General features: G+C 59.8%; 1 protein-coding gene across 3 annotated transcripts in view; it reads right to left on the bottom strand.

The window, feature by feature from the left end:
• The window catches only part of NRXN2 (neurexin 2), a 103,791-nt gene that overhangs the window by 30,863 nt on the left and 54,744 nt on the right, over positions 1-18,184 (bottom strand). Inside the window, exons 10-15 of one of the 3 annotated variants that reach the window (XM_088832122.1) lie at positions 16,476-16,502; positions 14,651-14,770; positions 13,935-14,316; positions 13,128-13,318; positions 11,078-11,251; positions 10,631-10,750 (exon numbers count right to left, since the gene is read on the bottom strand). In XM_088832122.1, coding sequence (XP_088688248.1) covers positions 10,631-10,750; positions 11,078-11,251; positions 13,128-13,318; positions 13,935-14,316; positions 14,651-14,770; positions 16,476-16,502 — 1,014 coding nt within the window. Of the gene's footprint in view, positions 1-5,174; positions 5,437-10,630; positions 10,751-11,077; positions 11,252-13,127; positions 13,319-13,934; positions 14,317-14,650; positions 14,771-16,475; positions 16,503-18,184 lie in introns of those variants that run through there. The other 2 variants (XM_088832120.1, XM_088832121.1) reach the window with 2 other exon arrangements.

Raw genomic sequence — 18,184 nt, 5'->3', positions numbered from 1 at the left:
ACCCAGGGTCCTCCCTTCCCCCTCTGCTCACTCACAAGCTGCACGTCCAAATTTGGGGGGTGAAGAGGGCCAGGGGAGCTGAGATACTGACCCTCCTGCATACACACCCCTCCTGCCTTCTGGCCTAATTGCCTCTTCACCCCTGGTTCCAGGGCCTCCCAGTCAGATGCAGAAGGGTCTTTCGGTCCCTTCACCAACAAAGGAAACTCCATCTACCTGGAGCCTCCCAAACCCCCCAGGTCTCGGGAAAAGGAGACCGTTTCTCCTCACTTTCCCATCCCAGGAACCCAGACAGCACATCACCCTAAGCCCGGAGAGGAGGTGAGAAGAGAGCCCGCCTCCTACTTCCAAGCCCCATAGAGCAGTGAAGCAAGAGGGATCAGAGGCCGGGCGGGTGCCCGCAGCCCCGGGCCCGGTGGCCGACGTGTCCCCAGTGACGCACCCACAGACCCCACACCCACACACAGGCCACGCCGCAGCCAGCTGCACACAAAGACCCAGTGTGGAGAGGCAGACCCCGACAGGAGACAGCCGGGAAACATGGCGGTAAGCGCACAAAGACTGGCAGGCGGCGAGGGCAGCGGCTGGCACGGCGCAGGACGGGACGGGCGGACGCCTCCCCGCCCCCGAGACCCACGGCGCACGGGCAGCCCGCCGCCCCCACCCCGCGCCAACCCCAGTGCCCAGCCCGCGCCCCGCTCGGCCGGGCCTCCCCCGGGATTCACTACCCAGTGGCTCTCCCACTGCCGCCAGTTTATTACGCGGGGCGGGACTGTAAAAGACTAAGGACGTTTATTACACGGGGGGGGATCGCATGGAGAGACACTTCTTGGGCCGAAGAGGTGAAGGATGAACGGTTTATTGGGCTGGGGCGGCAGTGATTACCCTGGGGAGGCATTTCTCTCCCCGGCCCCCCGGCTCCCGCCCTCCGGGCAGCTGGCTGGGGTTGGGGCGGACGCGGGCAGGGGGGCGGGTCTCCGCCCGGTCCCTCCCTTTCCCTCCCCGCCGCGCTCCGGAGGCGCCTCCCGCCTCTCGCCCCGCCCGGCCAGCCGTCGTAGGCCTCGGCCACCCGACACCCCGGGTCGCGGGGGAAGGCATATTGGAACCCAGGACACTGAACCACAGACAGAACCTCTGACGGGTTCCCGAAAGGGCTCCGGAGAAGAGGGGGCCTAAGCCAAGGCCTATTATGTTGCCCTCAGGCGGTCCAGACCCACTGTTCTTGACCTCCCCAGGAAAATGCTTCTGAGCTACAGGACAGATAACATTGTGGGGTGGCAGGGTGGGGGACACCCCTGAAGCCCAAGGCAAGACTGCCTCTGGCCAGACACAAAATGCATAGGCCTAAGTGGCCACCACCCAAAGGCCCAGGCCTGGAACCTTCTGCCCACACCCAACATGGTCCCCTCTGTGCCTCCTGGACCCAGAAATTCACTGGTCCAGTAAAACACTAAATGATCAAGAATCATCTGTACAATTCCCACACACCTGCATTCTAGAGGGGAAAAAAACAACCAACCATTAATAATGGTTAGCTAATCCAGACCCAAACAAAATAATCATCCCATGCGAAAAGCCACCCATGCAGTGCTGCCCCTCTGGTTAAAACTACATGTGCATATCCTCTGTCTGCTGCATCAGAAGCCATGACAGAAACCTTCTGGTAGATCTAGAATCATGAGAGGATAAAACATCCTCCACAATCCAGAAAGGCTGCAGTCCTGAGAGCCCACAGCCCACACTAGCTCTTTGTATACAGACCCTCACTACCCACCAGAGCGGGTACCTCCCCAGATCCAGAGGCCTGGGCTCAGCTCTCTCTTGATCCCAGAACAATATCTCCTCAATTCTTAAACTCATTCCTTGGCATAAAACATTCAGTCAGACATCCAAGTGAACACACCCATAACAAGAATCAAAATAAATGCCAGGCCCCTTTATAAGCTGGAGTGATGAATACAGAACCCCTGAAGGCTCCTGACTCAGAAACGAACTGGGATTGACCCCTCTATTCCTGGCCTCAGAAGGTACAGGAAATGAAGGCCAGGGGTGGCGAGGGTCGTCAAGGGCTCTGAAATCAGAATCAGGGTCAAGGATCATAAGTGTCTCCCTGGCCCCGGGCCATTTTTAGGACCCAGGTGTTCTGGTCCTGCCGAGCCCAGACTGACACCAGGTGCAGGCATGTCTGGCAGGTCGGTAAGGGGTATTATGTAACAGGAGGGTTGGGGGTGGGAAGGGAAGTGGAGGAAAGAGTGAAGGGAAAGAGGGAAGGAAGCAAGGGGAAAGGCAAGAAGAGCCCATGAAAAGGGAAGTGGAGATGCAGGTGCAGAAAGAGCAGCTCCTCACCCTGGGGAAGCCCAGAAAGGAAAGGTGTCCTCTGGCCTGGATGGGTCTCCCAAGCTGGCTCTGCCTCTTGCCAAGCCTGGGTCCCAACAGAAGCCGGCCCCTGGACCTCGCCCACAGTGGAGGTGCGCAGAGGTGGGGTTTGGCCATGACCGTTGGCCTCTTCCTCCTCTTCTCTCTGTCTTTGGACGCCCTTCCGTCCTCTCACTTGCCTGACCCTTCATGGGCTCCTCCACTTAGTCTCCCCATCACCTTCCCTCACTGCCCTGCAGTGCCCTCCAGTTCTTCTGCTTCCAGGGGGCCCTGGGCAGCCTGTGGCCCTCTTGGGGCTGTTTCTCTCCTCCGCACAAGGGGTTGGCTGCCTCTGAGGCATCCCAATGCCAGCATTCCATAGGATCCCACCCCCGATACCTCCCGTTTTTTCCTCCATTGTCTCTCCCTTCCCTCCCCAGCTCTTTGCACCCTGACACCAGCTCCTTCACTGAACCTTCCTCTGGCACTTCATTTCCAATCCGCTCAGCTCCCCTGGGCCAGCCCCTCTCCATGCCCTGCCACTTTGACCTCCTCTCCTCTTCATCCACAGAGATCTTCCCTGATGGCCTTTCTTCTCTCACCCTTTCCTGCCTCTCCTCACTGCTCAGAAAGACCACGTCCTATCTGGGTCTGTCTGGGGACTGGAGGGGACAATAAAGAGGATGGAGAAAGGAAAGGAGGGCTAGATTGCTCGTGGTGATAACAGGGGAGCTAAAATCAGGAGCAGGAATGTGGAGGGCAGTGAGTGCAGAAGGAGAAGAGCCCGGAGAGCATGGCGTGGAGATGACCCCAGCTGGGACAGAGGCTAGCCAGGAACACTCTGCTGGGCAAGAAGAAGAAAGGAATGAGAAAGGATGTTGGACGAGGCTGCTCCTGGGAACTGGAGGAAGAGAAAGCAGAGGCATGAAAAAGATAAAGATAATCTAAGAAAAAAAGAGGAAGAGGGAGAGAAAAGAGGTGGAAAGCTTGAAAGTGGTATGGGGGAGCAAAGACTGGGAAGCACGAAAGGACAGGTGAAGAACAGTGGTGAGGAGGCAGAGGTGAGTGCAGAAATGGGGACCATGAGGGCACAGATGGGACGTGAAGATCCGGGCATGAACGATGAGGAAGGGGCAAAAAGGGAGTCAAAAAAATGAGAGGGGCTGGATGGGCAGAAACGGAAGCAATGGACATACAGAAATTAGAGACGACAAGGCACAGAGTGCGAACCGGTGAAGGCACAGGAATGGAAGCGTGGAGATGTCAGAGGACGGGGCGGAAGGCAACAGAGGCACAGAGAGGGGAAGTGATGGGAGCACAGGCACGAGAAGCCACTGGAGTGCAGAACGGCAAGTGGTGGAGGGCTGAGACGGACAAAGATGGAAGGTGAGGAAGCGGACGGATGGGACGAAGTGGAGGGACGGAGGCGGGAGATGATGAGCTGTACCATATGGGAAGTGAGAGCGTTATAGACATGCAGGCGATGGTGGTACCCTGTGGGAACTGATGGCAAGGTGCAGAGACGGGAGGTAATGTGGAGAACAGAGAAGGAAGTGGACTAAAATGGGAGGTGATGGGATCTCTGGGACAGCAGCTAACAGGAGCTTTGAGATGAAATGCAAAGGAGAGACTGAGATGGGAAATGATGGGACCTGACATGGGGATGAAATAAAATGTGAAGAGGGAGAGACCCAGGAGGCCTGGGATTGGAAGTCATGGGGACGCAGTAATGGGAAGTGTTGGGGGCACAGAGAATACGGAAGAGATAGAAGGTGGCAGGTACAGAGACGGGAAGAGGGGCATGCGGTGAGTCTTAGGGCTCTAAGGTATGAAGTGATGAAGGGACTGGGCTGGGAGGTGAAAAAAAGGCAGAAACTACAAGTGCTAGAGGTCAGAAATGAAAGGCGATGGGGTCTGAGAAGGAAGGAGAAGTCAATTTTGACACAGAAGGCTATGGCCGGGGAAAGACACTGAGATAAGAGGTGACAGTGTAAAGTGGTGGAGGACTGACTGGAGAGGTGATGGGGAGACTGGGGTGGGGAACAGACATTCAAACAGTGGGAGGTGGGAGATGCTGAGGATCAGAGGTGGAGGTACGGCAGAAATGAAGAGATGTGGAGAGGAAAAACCAGAGATGAAGGGAATGAGGCTGGGAAAGGATGGGACAGTGGAGCAAGCTGATTGCTTGGGAGGCGGTGGAAGGACAGGAATGGGGGAAAGATGGAATGGGGGCTGGAGGTACAGAGGTGAAATCGCCAGATACAAGGAGGTGAAAGAGGCAGTGATGGGACACATCTGAGGAGAGGTGACAGATGGGACAGAGGTGAGAGGTTGGTGGGGGACGGATAAGGAGATAATGGGCACGGAGATGCGGGGCCAGGAAGGTGACAGTGGCCGAGGAGGAGGGAAGCCAGATGGAGGAATGATAAGGGGCAGGGATGGAGGAGGTGAAGAGGAAGAGAAACAGGGGAGAGCAGGGCAGAGAGGATGAACGGCCAGAGAGAGCGGAGGTGAGGAGGCCTACAGGGAAGGGTGATAACACCCCGGAGACCGGGATTCGGAGGTGAAGGTGAGGCAAGCAATGGAAGTGATGAGGGTGACAAACGGACGGGGTGAGGGGATGCTGCTGGAGAGGAGAGGGTGGGGCTGAGGTGCTGGTGGAGCCCAAGAAGGGAGGTGAGGGGGCGCGGGCCGCAGAGCGGAGGGGCCGGGCCTCGGCGCGCACCGGCTGGGGTGCGGCCCGCGGGGGCCAGGGCCGCGCGCAAGGGAGGCCCCGGGGGCCGGCCGGCCGGCCGGCTGTTATCAACAGCGCCACTTACCGTGCCCGCCGCGGGTGAGGAAGGGCATGCGGTTGATGGCGATGGGCACGGTGCCGTGCTTGCTGTGGAAGTGGTGGACGTGGTGGGTGGTGCTGAGGCTGGAGGAGACCCGGGCCCCCTCGGCCGCCCCCAACAGCAGCAGCAGCAGCAGCAGCAGTAGCGGCAGCAGAGGTGGCGGCGGCGGCGGCGGCGGCGGCAGGGGCCCGGCCAGGGAGGGGGGGCGGCGCGGGCACCCCCCCAGCCCGCTCCCCCCGGGGGGCATTTCGGCCCGGGGGCGGCCCCCTCACAGCCCCATGGCCGGGGGCGGGGATGCGGGGCCGAGTAGCCCCGCGAAGCCCCCCTCCGGCTCCGAGCCCCGGGAGGGGGGTAGGGGGCTGAAGAGAAGGAAATTCAGAGCCCAAGCCTCGGTCCGGAGCCAATGAAATCAAGTGGATCCCGCCGGGGAATTCGGGGTCCGCGGAGCGGCAATGCCAAGGTCCAGAATGCCTGGGTCCATCGCGAGGAGCTAAGGGTCCCCCCGCATCCCGGCGGGGTTGGAGCGGCGCAGAGGGCCGTCAGAAATCCGGGGGAGCGCCCGGGGGAGGGGGCATGGTGCCGGGTGGAGAGATAGGGGAGGCGCGGGGACCAAGCAGGGAGGGGAGAGCGGGGAAATCCTGCGGAAAAACCGAGCCGGGGAGGGGGGATTGGAGGAGAGAAGCAGGAGACCGATGGAGACTAGGGCCCGCCGCGCCGCGGCTGCCGCTGCCGCCCGAAGGAGGCCGGGGGAGGAAAAGGAGGGAGCGGCAGGGGCGGGGGAAGGGAGAAGGGGGAAGGAAAGCAAATCCGGGTGAGGGGGGAATGAGGGGAGAGGTGGGGAGAGGAGAGGAGAGGAGGGGAGCGGGGCTGAGCGGAGGGAAGGCGCGAGCCTGCGAGATTCCGGCGGAGAGATGGAGGCAGCGGAGTGTTGCTGCAGAGGCTGAGAGGGCTAGAAGGGAGAGGGAGGGAGAGAGGAGGGAGGGAAGGAGGGGTGGAGAGGGGAGGGGAGGGGGAGCGCGGGCGGAGGAGGGGGCAGGGCGGAGGGACCCGAGTGGCTCCCGATCTGCGGGCGGCGCTGGGCAGCTCCGCCGCGCGGCACCTGGCTAGCCGGCTCGGCGCTCGCCTCTCCTCTGCGCGCGCCCCACCCCTCCCGCATGCCCGGGTGCGCGCACCCCTCCCGCCCCCTCCGGAGAAGGGGCCCTGCTGAATAATTGAACAGAACTGAGGCTAGTCGGAGAGGCGGCTCTCTTCCACCTCCTCCCACCACCCCCCACCCCCGGCCCGGACGAACCCCAATAGTGCTCGCTGGCCCAGTGCGCAGAGATGTGGCTACCACCTCTGCACGCACCCCTCGGAACACACGTGCACGCTAGGATGTGGACGGGCTCGGGTATGGAGACACCCACGTGCCCATACAGGCACCAGTGCACGCGCACGCACACAGGCTCAGACACAGACATTGCATACATGTGCTCACAGACACCCGGCACACGAACTCACACTCAACCGAGTGTGTACACATGCTCACACACATACGTGTTTGGTCACAGGCAATGAATGAAGAGCCAGCGTACACACGGACACCCCCTCCAAGCACAGGGTCACCCATATGCAAACAACAATGTACCCGGAGCCTCAAAGATGCTCACACCACACACACAGTCCCTCGACACCTCCTCGAAAGGGTGCTTCCCTCCCCGCGGCAACCCTCCTGGACACCTCCAATCCTTCCTGTCCACTTCCTCTGCCCCTCCCGCCAAATGCCAACCTCCCCCTCTTGGGTGGGGAGCGGGCAGTTCCAGGATACCTATCCCCTGAGTGTCCCACTTGGGACAAAACCCTTTCTGAGCCAATTATGTCCTGCTGAGGAAGCCATTTCTCCTTCTAGGGGGCCCCTCCACTAAGCCCTGCCCCTCAGACTTTGGGGCACTTCTGGGAAGTAAGAGCAAGGAGGCTTTCATCCCTTCGTCTGGATGCCACCTCTGCACTGACATCAACCTGAGTTCTTGGATGAGGGCTTGCTAGGGGCGGCGGTGGGGTGTGGGGCAGGCAGAGAGTAGATAAGGAGGAAGACAGGGAGGGAGGGAGTGATGGACCTGGAAGGAGGCAGACCAGGAGAGGTGGCGAAGAAAGGGCAAAAGGAAGGGGCTTCGAAAGGGGAGGGGGGAGGGGAGGGACTGGCTCCTGCTTATTACCCAGCATTCCGTTTTGGAGCAAAACCTGTCACCAGGAGCCCGGAAAGAGCTGCTCTCAGCTCCTGGATGCAGTCAGGACCCGGGACAGCTCCTCTGCCCCAGCTGCCACCTTCCCAACTTATTAGATGCCAATGCCCCATTTGGTCCCCAGCCTCTCAGAGGGAAGAAAGGGGTCCTCAGAGGCACCCAGAAAGAAGTGTCCAGGTGGTGTGTGGCCCCATGAGGTAGGAGAGTTTGCAAGCTGGGGAGCACGGCTTCCTGCCCTCTCTTCCTGTGCCCGCTCTTGGCCCTGGCTCTGGGATAGAGACTGACAGAGCTCTGAGCAGGCAGAAAATGTATGGTCCCAGAGGGAGGGAGGGAGGAGCCAGTGGCGAGAGGAGAGGAAGGGAAACCGCCTAGAGGCCAATCAATACTAGTGAGTGGGAAGTGGAGAGAGCCAGAGGGGGTGACACTGGTGAGCGAGGTGGGGAGAGAGAGGGTAAAAACGAAGGGAGAGACAGAGGTGTGCGGGAGATTAATAAAGGCTGCGGAGACCAGCAGAGCAGCTAGGGAGATGAGAAACAGACAGGGGCAGAGATGGGGAGGAACCCACTGCCTGGGAGAGCCCGGGGACAGGCTCCGGGAGGCGGAGCTGGAGCTGCCCAGGGAAGCGCTGTCCAGACCTCAGCCCTGGGGCTTCAGGCCCAGCCAGGAAGCAGGCCTTCATCCAGCTTCCTTCCTCTCTCATTTCATATTCTCTTTTTAATTTTCTCTCCGCTTTCCTCTCTCTCACCCTGGCAATGACTTCTCTCCCTCTGATCTCCTGCTTTCCCAGAGCAGACTCCTGAGCCTCACAACGGTGCCTTCACCCGTAGGTGGAATTCCCATGTCCCAGATGGAGAAACTGAGGCCACACATAGGGAAAGGCTGCCCTGAAGGTCGGACTCCTCCTCATCCCAGTCTCTTCATCACCAGACAGCTCCATACCCCAGGCCCAACCCTCTGAGGATGCCTGGGCCATCCCCACCCCCTCCATCTCTTCAGGCACAAGGGCCCTTGATGCCCAGGGTGCCTCCAGGGCCATCACACTTGGGGTGAAGCAGACAGGCATCTGGGCCAGGTTCCTACTTGACCTTGTATATCAGTGGAGCCTCAAGAAGACCCGTCATAGAGACAGCATGAGCATCAAACAGCCAAGCCTGGAGAACAGGAGGAGACACAACTTCAAGAGAAAAGGGGTTGAGATCACAAAGGTACCCCCAGGGCCAGTGTTCAGAGGTTCCTAGATTGCACCCACCTTGTCTTTACCTCCAAGGCTCTGCTCGGGCTCTGCCACCAGACACACAGACCAGTGCTCAGGGACAGTCACACTTCCCAAGAGGCCCTTATTCCCCAGCCCCAACTCTCCCTACCTCCCACCTGCCTGGAACCCATAGAAGTTGTTCCAATCTCTCTTCCCACCCCTGCTGAAAGATGACTTGACTCCCTAAACCCACCTCCATCTCTCTGCTCCCTCTGAAAAAGCTCCATCATGTGGGAGTGCAGTACTGAAGATGGGCAGCGCTCTTCTCCATCCTGACCCCCTGCAGCCATGGCAAGAAATGCCCACCATCCGTGGGCACCGCCTCCACCTCCACCACCACCACCCCGGGACTAAACCTTAAGAACACCTAGGTTCCAGCAGCACCCCACCCCCAGTGCCCTGTGATTAAGGGCAAGGATGTGCCTGTTACTGAGGCCTCAGTGTCCTCAGCAGCTAAATCAGATGGCTGGTCTCCATCTTACTGTCTTCTCTGAGGACAAATTAAAAGGACTGTAAGCCGTGAAACACAAAACAGTCAGTAAGGATAATTACTATCAAACAGCAAAGTTACCACCATCCCCAGATTGCCTGTGCAAAGCGGGAATGAGCTGGAGAGAAAGAGGCCTGGCCCCAGTCCCGTCCTTATTCCCCGACAGCCAGGACTGGAGCGCCCCTGAGCTGACCGGTGTCTGCAGGCTTTGGCAGGTACAGCTAGTGGCAGGCTGGACAGGAAGAATCCTGTAAGACTGGACAGGATGTGGAGGTACCCAGGGACAGGCCTGCCTCAGAACACCAGGAAAGCACTCACAGAGATGGAGGGGGCATTCTTACAAAGAAGATGGAAAAATCAAGACCCGCCCAAGAGCCCAATCCCAGAAACCAGTCGGTTATGCCTCCCTTAAGAAACTCAGGACTCTGCCCGATGACTGAGGCTCCACAGTGTGGCATGAAAGCAAAGGCACTGACCCCTGTTCTCAGCCCAGATCAGCTATTCACTCTGGAAATCCACCAACTCCTCCGGGCCTCAGTGTCCATGTTTGCAAAGTGAAGAAGCCATTTATAGTGTGTGTGCGTGTGTGTGTCTTTTTTCAGGCAGCTGGCGCGTTGTGTCCCTGGTCTCTCAACCCAGCTACCCCCAAGGAAGACCATTCAGGTGACACCTAAAGAGGCCACACACTGCCCAGCCCGCCCCCCGCCCCAAGCATGAGGTTGTCTCTCCCTCATTCCTGCCCCACTGCCCTCCCTCAGCCAAGCTCTAACCAGTTGCCGGCCACCGACCACGAGGGACTGGAAACCGCTGCTGAAGCCGCCCTCTCCAGGAAGGGGCCTCAAACAATATGCAAGTTGGCAGCAGATGCCCAGCCAGGGAGGAGAAGAACCAGGCAAGGACACGAGGGAGTGTCCTTGTGGATCCAAGGGACACCCTGCAGCTGGGTGGGAAACTGGGCACTACACCATGGCTGGCCTCCGGGGAAGCCATCTGTCCAGAGGCCTGGCCTCCTGGGAGTCTCCAGAGCCTGTCTTCTGGGGGTGTAGGCCTATCCTGGGCAGGAAATAATGGGTTTCCACTGCACACTTCAAGGACACCAGGGGCAAGGGGGTACAGGTCAGCAACCACCCCACCAGCCCTGTGCGACAGAGCTATGACACGTGAGACCATGGCCAGCGTCGGGACAGTGACAGAGGCTGACACGTCTTTGGCGAGGGGTAAGGGGAGCAGTGTCCCACCAGCTCAGAAGGAAGAGGAGAGGCTGTCTAGCAACCATCAACCCCGACACACAGGCATCAGAAGCCCCGCAAAGGCCCGAGAGGGGACTCCAGGAGGCGACAGCAGCCAGTAGCTCCCCTCCGCCGCACTCATGACCAGAAGGGACGGGAAGGAAGCAAGCAACATGGCTCTGAGGGGCCCTCCCTTCCTCCCGGGGCCTCCCCCAGCACCCCAGCCCTCCCAGCCCCTCGCTCACGGTCACTGCAGACGGGGCCTCCATAGGAGGTCATGGTGCAGTCGCAGGTGAAGCCGTCCCACTGCTGCAGGCAGACGCCCTGGTTGGCACAAGACTCTTCGGTGCAGGTGGTGCTGGGGCCTAGAAGAGGCAGGAAGAGGGAACACCCCCGCTCAGCCAAGCCCCCTCCCGCCCCAGCAGTTATGGAACCTTCGGGACCAGCCCAGAAGCCCTCCCTCAATTCTGCCGGGCAGGAAGGGCCAAGAATTCAGGGGGGTGGGAGTGGGGGAGCTCAATGACAGCTGGTCTTGGCCTGGAACTGTGATAAGGGGTCGGGACGGGAGGCAGCAGGGAGGGCAAGTGACCTCTGATTCTCCCCATAGTTTGTCCCAGTGCGGCGGCAGCAGGCTCCATCAAGGCCCCCCTGCACCCCACAGGGTCACATCTAGCTCCTGCACCCACACTCACCATCACAGCCCCTCTCCACCTGCCCGATGCGGTGCAGGGCGTCGGCGATGAGGTCAGGGAGGCGCCCGTTGAGGTCCACCGAGGCTAGGCAGCCCTGAAAGCCATCCCGAGAGGCCACCAGCTTGGGCAGATTGTTGAACATGTTCTTGCTCAGACCGCCAATGTACAGCTCCCCTGTAAAGGGAGTGGGGTCAGAGCTCGGATCCCGGTCCCCAGATCCCCAGGTCCCTCCCAGGACATCGGCCTCCAGTGTCGGGTCCCGCAACCCCACACGGTCTCATCCGGACTCCAGCTTCCTTTCTGAGGGGCAGGTGCCCACCCCCACCCTTCCTTCTTCCTTCTCCATTTCACCATCTGTCTGCTCCCCTCCCAGAGATGCCCAGATGCCTGGGGAGGGGAGAGGGAAGCAGCTGCAGGAACCTGCTCCATGCTCTCTCCCACACATCTGATGCCAGTTCCGGCCCGTAATCAGGGCCTTTCATAGCTGTGCAGCCCGGTCCCTTCCACCCTCGCTCCCTCCCTTCTGAAGTCTCCCATCCCCAAAACTCCTCCAGGCCTCTGTCAGGCTCTCCCAACTCTGGGTTCTCTGCTGGGGGTTCTAAGCCCAGCACCTTCCAACAGCGAGGGCTTAGACTGGGGATTCTGGGTGACACGGGCAAGAAGTCCTCCTCAGGGACACTGGTCCTCCATATCACTGCCTGGCCGCAGGGACCTCAACTCCCTGGAAGTCCTGGCTGGCCCACGGCAGAGCTCCAGCAAGACATGATGGGTCAACCCTGCTGCCCCTGCTGGGAACTCAGTGCAAACCAAGACCAGCCCAGACCACCCCTGGGTTTGCTGCCACTGTGAATTACTTGAGATACATCGCCCCCTTCTGGCAGCAGGGAGAATAGGCAGCACTATGCCATCCGTTCTAGGGGCTTCCTCCATGGCTCAGAGATAAAGAATCTGTCTGCCACACAGGAGACCCACAAGATGCAGGTTCAATCCCTGGATGGGGAAGATCCCCTGGAGGAGGAAATGGCAACCCACTCCAGTATTCTTGTCTGAAAAACCCCATAGACAGAGGAGCCTGGAGGGCTACAGTCCAAAGGGTCACCAAGAGTTGTACCCAACTGAGTGTCTGAGCACTGGCACAGGATCTGACCAAGCTTCTGGTTCCAACTCCGCGGCCCACTCACTCTGTGACCTCAGGCAAACCACATAGCTTCTTGGAGCTTCCACTGCTGCCTCCTCAAGAGGAGGGTGGATTCCAGAGTCTCTAGGAACCCTCCCCACCTCAGACAGTCTGAGTCACAGTGACACCAGGGGTCCCTAAGGGACTGGGGGCTGCTCTGGGCATGTGAAGGTGACTCACATTGCCCCAGGAGGCTCTGGAGAAGCCACAGGCCTCATCCTTGTGACGAGACCCAACTCCCTGGGTCTCTAAACTCATCCTCCTCTTCTCTCTGACCTACCACTGTTCTAGGGGCAGGCAGTGATGGCCCCACTAACTACTAAAGAAGCCCTGGGGAAGGGAGGACCCTCGTATGATGCTGAGCCCACCAGGGAGGCCTGGGTCCAAACCAGTGCCCAGACCTAGTCCTGCCAGTGCCCAAGGAATACAACCAGGGCAGCACGTGGGGACCTGGAGACTGTTCCTCCTTCCTCCCCTCATCACAGCCCCTCTCCCAGCCCAGCAGGGACACTGCTCTCTCTCCGGCCCCCAGTATGGCAGACTTTCTCAACCCTGGAGGGCCAAGAGGTCTTCAGAAGGCCCAGCTGCCTTCTCCAAGCTCTAGGGTGAGGCCACCAAACTCCTCGTGAGACACATTCTGCAGGCAGGCTTTCAGTGTTGAGAGGGAAGCCTCGCAGGGGAGCTGAGCAGAATTTTGATAGGAAGATGTCAGGCTGGACACACTGGAAAATGGGAAAGAGCAAGGGAAACCGTGGGCAGGGGCTGGTCAGAATCACGCAAGAGAGAGAGCATCCCAGGCCAGGGGTGATCTCGCCGGGGCCAAGGGGGTATCTGGGCTAGGGCCAGGCCTCCTCCAGAGGCCCCAGGCCCCACCTTTGAGATCGAGGTTTCGGGCGCCATTGGAGTGCTGCGTGACAGTGCGGGAGTCAATCTTGAGCGTGTGCACGTTGCCCGGGTCCCTGGACACCACCACGTTGTGCCACTGGTTGTCATTGACTGGTTTGTCTGAGTTCCCCTTCATCAAGGACGGGCCATTCCCCAGGTCAAACACGTAGTGGATGTACCTGCCCCACAGTAGGGAGGAGACACTGGGTCAAGGTGGGGGCTGGGAAGGCAGGGTAAGGAGGGGTGGGGGTGGGGCTGGAAGCTATAGGAGGAAGGGGCCAAGAGGGAGACCTCATAGTGGAAGAACCCAAACCAACAACACAAGGACTCAGGGGTGAGGTCCCATTGTGGGGGATGTGGGGAGAGAGGCCACAGAGGACCTGGCTCCTGGGACAGGCTCCCAAGAGAAGCGGGTAGAGGGATAGCTTTGTGGGAGCAGTAGGGTCCTCTGGGCAGGGACAAAGCTGCTCTAGGGTGGGGGCCTCTTAGGCCAGAAAGGTCACAGGGGCCCAGCCCTGCCTTCTGTCTACAGTAGGGCCGGATGGCCTGAGCCAGGACAGTGAACGGAGCACAGATATGACTGAGAAACCCCTGGCAAGGAAGTATTTGGGAGGTGAGCAGCATGGAAGAGAGGGTGCTGCTTCTCCATCTTGGCTGGTGGCGGGGGACCTGAATCTTGACCTGCGATCTGTGGGGACTGGACATCTCAGCCAGTGGCTGAGGGAGCTGCCTCTTGGTCATGGCAGGGACGGGGGGACCACGTCCTTGACAGCGGTGCAGAGCCCAGCACCTCACCCCTTGACCAGCTCGATGACGATGAAGTCGTTGCCATTGCCTGAGTTGAACAGGAGGAGCCCGTCAGGGGCTGTGGTCTTGAACTGGAAGAAGAGGTGCATGGAGGCATAAGCTTGGAGCGTGGCGAGCGCCAGGTAGCTACTACGACTCTTGAAGGTGACAGGATCGGCCACGATGGCACGCAAGCCAAAGCGAGCATTGAGCTCACAGTAGGTGATGTCCCCGTCCTTGCACTGGTCCATGTAGGGCTGGCCGTTGAACACCAGCCCGCTCAGGTGCCCGATGAAGTTGGAGGGCACCACGGAGATGAAGCGCCGCTCCGTCATGATGCCTGTCTCAATGTTGTGGAACTCCAGCCGCGTGTGGGCCCCTGCCATCTGTCCTGCTCAACACAGGAGACAGAGATGGGGACATGGCTTTGGGGCCCAGACTGTAGGACCATTTCTGGGGCTGGGTCTTGGGTCCCCAGGAGCCTCCCCTCAAGGGCCACATGGGAAGGACATCAGCAAACCCCACACAGGTAGGAGCTGGCAGCACACATGGCTCCTGGGTCTGGGGGAGTTGTAGGACTCTTTGGGCCAACAGGCTTGCAGGGCAATGCTGCCTTTTGGGAGTCGAAATGGCCCCTGGGGTCCAGGAGCCCATGACATGCCACCCCTAAGGGAGAAATGGCACCCAGGCAGGGGTCACCAAGAACAGGGCTGCAGACTACCTACCCTCCACGGTCACGTTGTCCACCGACAGCTGCAGGCTCTTGCCCCGTCGCACCACCCTCACTGTGTGCCACTCATTGTCATTGAGCTTGTGCCCCGCAAAGAGTGTCTCAGGGCCTTTACCTGCGGCACCGAGGGGGGAGTCAGCCCGGCACCTCCTCCTGCCCTCATGTGGCTGCTTCAAGTACCACCCCGGGCACATGGCCTCACCCCTACACACACCCACGTACGCAGATACACCATTCATACACACACACACACAGCCTTCACACACCCAGTCATAAACACAGACACACTTGGTATTGCCACACTTGGTGCAACTTCCCAGGGTGGCACTGGAAAAGAGCACGGAGTGAGTGAATAGTGCGGTGCCTTCAGAGTTGTGCTCTAAGGCCCTGCACCTGGAGACTCACACCTGCAACCAGCGTACTTAGCCCGCCTCTCCTCAGAACCTTCTGTGTCAGTGTGTTAGGCAGCAGCTGAATTCCCAGGCTACAGACAGAGGCCTCACCACGCACCCACATGTGCATGTGCGCCCACAGCCTCATGCTGTCCATGAGCACTCCACACACACACACACACACAGCTCCCCCATCTAGAGCAGCGGTCCTCAACATTTGGGCACCAGGGACCAGCTTCATGGAAGACCCGGGCCAGGACGGGTGGGGGGTGATTTGGGGATGATTCAAGTGTATTACATTAATTGGGCACTTTATTTCTAATCTAATACCACCACGGATCTGACAGGAGGCACCGGTCCGTGGCACAGAGGTTGGGGATCCCTGATCTAGTGGGACCCAGTGTGACTTTTCTGCGCACACCTGGTTAATTCCACAAACTCGGACAGACACATCACATACACAGCACGGCCAGCGTGGTCTTTTTTAGGAATTACGGCCATTTATTCAAGACCTGGATGAACCGCTTCCAAGACTAAAAACGTTTAGCTTTAGAACGGTGCTGCAGGCCATTTGCGGCACCCCCCAAGGTTCCTCCTGGGCCCCCCACCCCAGTACTCTCGCCAGCAGGGCAGGGCTCACCACGCATACGCACACCTGTCCACCTACGCACAGCCGAACTAAGTCCACTCTTTCTGCCTGTGGCTGTCGCGTCCCTGGGCTCTCTTACATGACCTCAGGGCAGACCAGGCAGGAACACAGAGACGGGGGTAGAATCCAGGCACACTGGGAGCTCAGAAATGTCCACAACCGCTCTCCATCTCACCCCTGCTGAGAGCCTCACTGTCACCTCCGAGAGCGACCCCGTTTAGCAGACTCTCACCCCCGCCCCCCGCACCCCAAACAGGGGCTGTGGAGGGTTGAACTTCCAGGCTCACCGCCCACTCACCGCCAGCCCTCATCTTCTCTCCCGCGTGCCTCGACCTCCCCCTTGTGGCCACCTCTGGAGATACAGCGGGAGAGCCCAGTCCCTCTTCGGCTCCTTCCTGCCCTCCTGCGGTAGGTGCCACCCCGAGCCTTTGCCCTACCCTCCAGAGCATTTGAGGAGACTTGAAGTTTCTGGCCCTTCCTATTCCTAGTCTCAGTGAACATGCTGACCCCAGACCTCCACCGACTCCCCCTGCTTCAGCTTCGTCGGGCTCGTTCTGCCCTCCACAAGCACCCCCCCACCCACACACACACCCACACACACACACACCCCACCCACCCACACACACACACACACACACACACACACACACACACTGCCCAAGCCCCGCACAAGCTGGCGATGACGCCGTCTCCTCCCCTGCCCCGCATCCCTCCCCAACCCCAATGTCCAGAATCCCATGCCCCCAGGGGCTCTGCAGAAGAAGAGGGAAGCCACTTACTGGGTGCGCAGCCGACGCGCAGGCAGTCTGGGGGGGCCATGGGGCGGGCAGAGGGGGAGGGGAGACAAAAAGGCAGAACAAGTTTTTTTTTTTTTACATCCTTCACAGGGAGGGGTGTCTGCAGGCAGGGGTTCCCCCCAGGGCCACTTTCCGGGGACCACGCGTGCTCAGGTGCCTTCTCCCCTTCCTCAGTCGGCCCCCTCCCCCCCCTTCCCCCAAACTGGGAGGCAGGGCAACCGGGTGATGGGAAGAAGGCTGCCATCTCCCTTTTGGAGAAGCCCGGGCCTCTCACATCTGAGGGAGATGGGCACCTTGGGAATCCCAGCCGTACAGGGGGTCACTGGGGGGCTGAGGGCTTGACCAACCCCACATCTCTCCATCTCTGAAAGGGAGACAGGCGGGGAGGGCCAGAGCCTCTGCTCCCCCTGCTCTGGGACAACTCCCCCCTCAGAGCCCAGGCTGTCACACATCATCCCCGTGTTCCCTGGGCTCTGAGCTAAATGGAGGGGTCTGCCCCAGGGCCCCCTTCCCACAGACATACACCTCCCAAAGCCCCGGGGGGTTAGCACCACCCCTACAGGAACCTTCTTGCTACCCTTCCTAACCTGCAGGGTACCATGCTGTCCCTGGGAACCAGGGTGCTCTTCACCCTGAACAGGAACTAGCATTATTCCCTTTTCCTAGGCAAGGGTCAGAGGTTCACACATGAGGACACTGAGGCCCCCAGTGTGACTTCTGAGGTCCTCAGGGACAAGCATTCACCCTCGGTGAAACCTCCTGCCCCTCTCCAGCCCCAGCACTGTTGTCCTCCAAGTCCAGGCTCAGTGGGCCCTGGGTGCTCAGAAAGCACACTTGTCTACATGGACCTGCAGCCCAGAGCCCCAGGGCCTCTGGCCATGCCCCTGGAGGGACGCATCACCCACAAGCAGTGAGCCCACCAGCCTCACAAGGACACAGAGCACTAGAGTCCTGTGACGGGGTCTTTGGATGCCTGTCCCGCTCCATCAGACCCAGACAGAGGGCAGAAGGAGGCAGAAATGCCGGGGTCCTAATCCCATCAAGTGACTGTGAGTAATTCTCTTCTCTCCCAGCCCCAGCTTCCCTCCCTGTGAGCTGAGGGGCTTGTACAAACAACCCTGACCTGGAAACAAGAACCAAGTGTCCAATGGGCCAGCCCTCCCTCTCAGGGAGGGGTGCTTTCCAGGCCTCTCTTAACAGCAGTGTATCCTGCCATCCTCTGTCTCCTCCTGGAACGGGCTCTGCCCACAACCCCAAGGCCCAGGAGGCAAAGTGGGGTGGGGTCATCTGGCATCCCCCTAAGCCCCTGAAGGTTCCTGCAGTGGAGGTAGATTCCCCCGTGGCTCTGGGGGCATGGGCTCCGTGGGCAGTACGGCTGAGCCCCACACGCGTTGTCAACCGCAGCAGAAGAGTGGAGGGAGCAGCCAGGACCTGAAGCCACAGCCTGGCACCAAGGGAGGGGCAGAAGGAGGTCAAGGAGCAGATCTGGGGCAAGTCACAGGGAGAGGAAGGAGGTGGAGAGGGTACAGAGGGAAAAGAGGAAGAAAGGGGAAGCTGGGCAGAGGGGCAAGGGGAGGATGTCGGGGGGGAGGGCGGGGTGCCAGGCCTGGACTCAGGTCACGGGGGCTCTCTCAGGGCCAGCAGAATCTTCACCAATGAAGGGTCCAAAAAAGAAAAAAGGGAGCTGGAAG

The sequence above is a fragment of the Moschus berezovskii genome, chromosome 25, assembly GCF_049115385.1.
Source record: "Moschus berezovskii isolate FMDL1 chromosome 25, NW_MosBer_1.0, whole genome shotgun sequence".
Lineage (NCBI taxonomy): Eukaryota > Metazoa > Chordata > Mammalia > Artiodactyla > Moschidae > Moschus > Moschus berezovskii.
Note: the sequence above shows the minus strand (reverse complement) of the source record. Positions and strands in the feature narration are given on the sequence as shown.